At 48.0% G+C, this 6000-nt stretch overlaps 1 protein-coding gene across 4 annotated transcripts in view; it reads right to left on the bottom strand.

The window, feature by feature from the left end:
* The window catches only part of MYH11 (myosin heavy chain 11), a 147266-nt gene that overhangs the window by 67279 nt on the left and 73987 nt on the right, over positions 1-6000 (bottom strand). For 2 of the 4 annotated variants that reach the window (XM_004373282.1, XM_004373281.1), the window contains 2 exons: positions 2981-3083; positions 1269-1289 (listed from right to left, as the gene is read on the bottom strand). In XM_004373282.1, the coding sequence (XP_004373339.1) occupies positions 1269-1289; positions 2981-3083 (124 nt within the window). The remainder of the gene's footprint in view (positions 1-1268; positions 1290-2980; positions 3084-6000) is intronic. The other 2 variants (XM_004373283.1, XM_004373285.2) reach the window with 1 other exon arrangement.

The following is a 6000-nucleotide window of genomic DNA, read 5'->3' on the forward strand; positions in this document are numbered from 1 at the left end:
AACAGAAACAGGGAAGGGGTCTAGAGGGAGGAGAACATCTCTACACACCAGGAGGGCATCATGGGTAGTTCTCCCTAACGGGGCAAAACAGGAAGCTACTATTTATGTTTTTAGTTCTATATCTGCCCTCCTCCTTTGCAGCTCTGAAAGAAAGCATCATCTCATAGAAATCCCAGCCACAGCTGGAACTCCCTGTAACTGGGACTTGTGGACGTTTAAGAGGAGAGCTGTGGGCTTTTCTTGGCTAGTGGTAGGACTAAAGGAATCACTTCCATCAACACAAACTTGGGGTCCAAAAGACTCCCCAAAAGATCCCCTTTCTAGAATGGAAATTCCAGCTGGCGGGGTCAAAAGTCCTTCTCAGGAGAGCTTTAAACATGGAACTAATATGTCAGAAGGGACCTGGTCCAAACCCTGCTTTTACGGATGACGAGACTGTGGCTCAGAGAAGTTGGGTCACTCGGCCAAGGCCACCCAGGGGCAGCCCCACATAAGGGGTCTGATTCACGACACTGCAGCTCAGGGTCTAAGGTGGATTGACTGTGAGCCTTCTGGAGCCATGGGAGACCCCTGAGGGGCTCTCCCAGGCCTGGCACCTGTACACCAGCCCCTGAAGCTCTGCGTTAGAGACTGAGCAGGATCTGGTCGTGTGTTGCGTAGCTGGGGCCTTACCGTGCCACCAAAGCTGTGCATTTCTGGAGCCCTGGGTCAAGCAACCGGCATGCAGAAGACAGATAGACACTGCACACACATGCACGAGGACACACAGGTGCGCTGGGGACAGGGCTGGGGCAGAAACTTAAGGACGATGGTAGGGAGGAGGGAGGGAGGCATGCGATAGCTGTGCCATCGGCTGACTGTCAAAAAGCCAGGGAAGCACTGGGGCCGACAGTCCTAAAACGCTCAACCAGACAGGACAGACGTCTCCAGGTCGTTTCAGTTGGGGTACAGGTGGGGACACTTTGGTGGGAAGGGCATGGGGATTCGTCCTGAACTGGGGGGAATCCACTCCATCCAGGCTGGAGGACAACTCTGGGGATTCCACCAGGAGCCCAGCAGGTGGCAAACGCGCCGTCCTCCGCTCCATGCTGGCACTGGACACCCGCAGGGCAGTATTTCGGTGCGCTTGTTGATGGGGCTTGTGAAACTTGGGGGCCAAACCCATTCTACCATCAGCTACGGGACTCAGTAGGTGCAACAGGAGCATGCAGACCTAAACACACTCCGTGCCTCCCGCACACACCGAGAAAACTCCCTCAGTTACTCACGTAGGCAAAAGATGGGCCTTGCTGTGGTTGAACGATACAGTATAAAACAAACATCAGTGTTATTTTAATCACACGTACGTCAGGTCTGGGGAATATGCTAATCCAATCCCCACCCCAGACAGCCTGGGTTTCCCAAGATAACTAGAACTGCCACTTCTTTTCCTTTATTCTCTTTCCTTCTCCTCACCTAGCTCTCTCCCTTGTCTGGTTTCTTAGCGGTCTACATATTTCAAGGGTTTTTTACACCTGTATCAGAGGAGATCACGTCTGAGACGAGTTTACATACGCAGATGAAGAAGTGTCTGACACGTACGTTATTGTTGTTAGGCGTTGGTTGAGTTGATTTGATTTGATTCGGCTCGTGGCGACCCTGCGTGACAGAGTAGAACTGCCCTGTCGGGTTTTCTAGGCTGTAATCTTCATGCAGGAGCAGATTGCCAGGTCTTTCTCCTGTACAGTCAGTCACCCTTGAGGGACCTGGAATGGCAGGAACCAGTAACACCCCCGAGCCATCTTCAGGCCCCCAGTCTACCATCTTCCCACCTCCAAATCTGCAGGCAGAGACGCTGGCAAATCCTTCGATTGGCCCCACTGCTTGTCCCCTCCTCTGGGACAGAGGACGCAGGGCTAGGGTAGAGGAAGAAAAGGATGGGCCCAGAAAACCCACTCGAGTAGAATGACTCTAGAAACCTCCTCTTCTTTTCCTTCAAAGCCCCTGACACACTCTGTCATCGTTTGTTCATCTCTGTGAGTGCTGGATGACTCTCTCTCTTGCCCACCATCTAGAAGCTCAGCCAGTAGAATCACTCATCACCGGAGCCTCTATCCCAGCAGTGCTGGGCACACAGTAGGTGCTCAGTCAATAGTTACTGAGAGGCATTGGATCAAAGCCGACTCGTTGAATGACTCCACTATCCCCACCTCGTGAGCCCCAGTTGGAGGGGACACATGGAGGAATGGGCAAATCCAAAGTGTCTCAACTCCAGTGCATTTGTAGATATTTGGTTAAAGCAGTGGTTCTCAGTTGGGGATGAGTTTGCTCCCCCAGGGGACATCAGGCAACATCTGGAGGCATTTTCGGTTGTCACAGTTTGGGAGCAGGGAGGACGTGCTATTGGCTTCTGGTTGGTAGAGACCAGGGATGCTGCTAAACACCCTACAATACACAGGATAAGCCCCCGACAACAAAGAATTATCTGGCCCAAGATATCAGTAGTGCCACTACTAGAAACCCTGACTTAAAGAACCAAAAAAAAAAAAAAAAAACCCAAACTTGTTGCCGTTGAGCCTATTCTGACTCACAGCGACCCTATAGGACAGAGCAGAACTGCCCCATAGGGTCTCCAAGGAGCACCTGGGGGATCTGAACTGCCAAACTTTTGGTTAGCAGCAGTAGGTCTTAACCACTACACCACCAGGGTTTCCTGACTTAAAGAAGATCTCCTCACACAGGGCCCCTTCAGGCCATGCTCCCGACTGAGATAAGGAATTGCCCAGACCCAGGTAAGCCCACGCAGGGGAAGAAAGACCCCCACTGCGAGTTGTCAGGGAGGGGGCGGTGAAACACCTGGCCCCAGTTCTGAAAACGTTCTGCCCTAAGAAGCCTCAGCTAACTGCAGGGCTTTCTCAACCGTGGTTCTGTATGTAGGTCAGGACGTAAGCCGGGAGACCCATTGCTAAGGCAAGGCCGCAGGCAGGCAGCTGTCACTCACCGTGATGCTCGTGTCTTTCCTGCCCTTGTGGGAGGAGGCCACCACAGCCAGGTACTGGATGACTTTCTTGGTGTTTTCTGTTTTCCCGGCTCCAGACTCACCTCTGAAAGACACGGGAACAGTGATCCATGGCCCATTGGAAATAACCCTCCATAGGTGCTCTCCGTAGCTCTGTGAGGTCGGCAGGGCAAGCATCATTGTCACTGCCATTCCCTAGATGGGAAAACTGAGGCTCGGAGGGGAAGTCACTTGCTCAAGGTCACTGCTGATAGAGGGCTGAGCTGGGCCTCAAAGCCAGGTCCAATACTCAACCCACTCCTCCTGAGAGGATGCGGGACAGGATTCCGATGGAAAGACTGAAAGAGAAAACCTGAGCTTTCTCACTAAGCCCCAAAGTCAGGTTTATTTGGAATTGTCTGCTTTTAAGACATCATTAGCGTTGTTAGAGATGGAAAGATCAAGCAAAGCACAGCCTGCAAGGAAGGACATAAATATCTGGTAAGGATCTAAAGCAAAAGTTCAGAAGCTCCTCTTATGGAAAAAATAATGGGTTATCCCATCGGCCATGGAGCAGATGCAAGCCCTTTTGTCCTCTGGGAAATCCCAATCTGAGTATCAGGTGGCTAGTTAATGATCTCATATAAATAAACCAAGATAAACCTGGTTGGAGTAATTCATGCTAAGGTGTAAATGACTGATACATGTATACCAGCAAGACATTGTCTTATCAAAAGAGGCCCCCTGGAATATGAAGGGTAAATTTTCCACCAAGATGGCCAGCTGCCTACCTTAGCCACCAGAGAGCATCATGATGAGATTGCTTCATCCAAGAGTTTCAGATACTGCCTCCAGCTTCCTGCCACTCCTAGTGAAAGGGAAGGGCAGGGCCTCCACCTAAGTGGTCCTCCCTTCTCATCCTCTCCTCTTTCTCTCCCTACTCTAATTGCCTAGATGCTACCATTTTTATTTTTCAAGCTCACTTAAATATTCTGAGCTGCAGGAGATATGTTTTTTTTTTTTAAAGTCTGGAAAAGAATTTGTCCACCTCAAGGTCAGCTCACGGTTCTCAGTGCTGAACCAGAGCCACCAGAACTAGTACAGCCCCTGTTCTTCTTCCTAATTAGGAAATACAGAAATTAATTTTCTCTGCCAAGGGCCCATTAATAACTTTGCTTATGGTTTAAAAAAAAAAAAAAAGAAAGAAAAAAGCATGTGCTTCAAGTTGCTAGGCCCAATCTTACAGGCCCCCAAATCCAGAAATCAAGTATCGGGTTGCCAGGATTGATGAAACATCTCTTGCAGGCATTAGCTGCCCCTTCCCGAGGGTCTCTGATGGCAGCATTATTTCTCATGGCCTCAGAGGTAGTTTTTGGAATGAGAACCATGGAGGCATTGTCCCCATTTTCCTGCAAGGGAAAACTAAGGCCAAATACGTTTTATTTTTGTAATTCTAAAGAGGGGAATTAACTTTTTTGGGGGTAGAGACCCTATGCTCCTTATCCTCCTCCCACCTCCAATCCTGAAGGCAGGACTTAACATCTTCATGTTATTACAGAAGAGGATCTTTGGTCCAGAGTGGGTAAGCAACTTGCCTTAGGTCACACAGCGAGGCAGTGGCACAGTCAGAATTGAAAGCCAGATCTCTGATTCCAATGCAATCAGGACTGTTTCTACTACATTTCACCAAGTACATCCCATGACACAACCCAGACCCTCTAGGAACTTTCTAAGCCCAGAGGACGGGAAAGGGGCAAGGAGTCAATATTTATTGAAGAGCTACTCTGTGCTAGGCACTGGGTTCACAAATCTTTTTATTTAATCCTCCCAACAATAACTCCCAATGAAGGAGTTATGGATTATCCTCATCCCCCAATGTGGGAGACTGAGGCTCAGAGTTGCTGAAGTAAATTGCACCAGGTCACACAAGGAAGAAATGAAAGAGGAGACGGATTTGAACACAGGTTCACTTGACTCCAGAGTCCTTTTATTTTGAAAAGTGAGGGGAGATAAAATGTGGGAAAGACCGAATGAAACCCCACCACTCTCCATCAAAGAGTTCTTCCACATGGGACAACTCAGTCAATTGGCATATTATAGCTCATAAAATATACTCTCTATATCCCAAGGTGGTGAGTAGTGTCTGGGATCTCAAAAGCTTTTGAGTGGCCATCTAAGATACAATTATTGGTCTCTACTCATCTGGAACAAAAGAGAAAGAAAGAAACCAAAGATTCAGAGAAGAAAGTAATCTACAGGACTAATAGTTGACACGAACCATGACCTCATCTACTCTGAGATCAGAAGAACTAGATGGTGCCCAGCTACCACTAACAACCGTTCTGATCAGGGCCATAATAAATGGGTCCTTATAGAACGGGAGAGAAATTTGGAATAAAATTCAAATGTTTTAAAAGACCAGACTTACTAGACTGGTTGAGACTAGAGGACACCTCGAGATTATCGCCCTGAGATATGCTTTAAACCTTAAACTGAAATTGTCCCTTGAGGTCACCTTTTAGCTAAATAACACATTGGCTCGTAAAACAAAAAATATCACCCATGAGTAACGAGTTTAAGAAAAACCATTTACAGGTGACCAAATGGTTAAAAATTAACGTGAAAATGAGAAAGTAAGGGGACAGGGAAACTAGAGTACTGGAAATGGCACAACTAGAACAGAATGAATGAGAATAATGACACACTGTGAAAAATGTAACCAATATCACTGAATAATTTGAGTTGTTGTTAGGTGCAGTTGAGTTGGTTCTGACTCGTAGCAACACTGTGTACAACAGAACACTGCCCAGTCCTGCGCCATCCTCACAATCGTTGTTATGTTTGAGCCCATTGTTGCAGCTACTGTGTCAATGCATCTCATTGAGGGTCTTCCTCTCTTTCACTAACCCTCTACTTTATCAAGCATGATGTCCCTCTCCAGGGACTGGTCTCTCCTGATAATATGTCCAAAATACATGAGACAAAGTCTCGCCATCCTTGCTTCTAAGGAGCTTTCTGGCTGT

The sequence above is a fragment of the Trichechus manatus genome, unplaced genomic scaffold, assembly GCF_000243295.1.
Source record: "Trichechus manatus latirostris isolate Lorelei unplaced genomic scaffold, TriManLat1.0 scaffold00024, whole genome shotgun sequence".
Classification (NCBI taxonomy): Eukaryota; Metazoa; Chordata; class Mammalia; order Sirenia; family Trichechidae; genus Trichechus; species Trichechus manatus.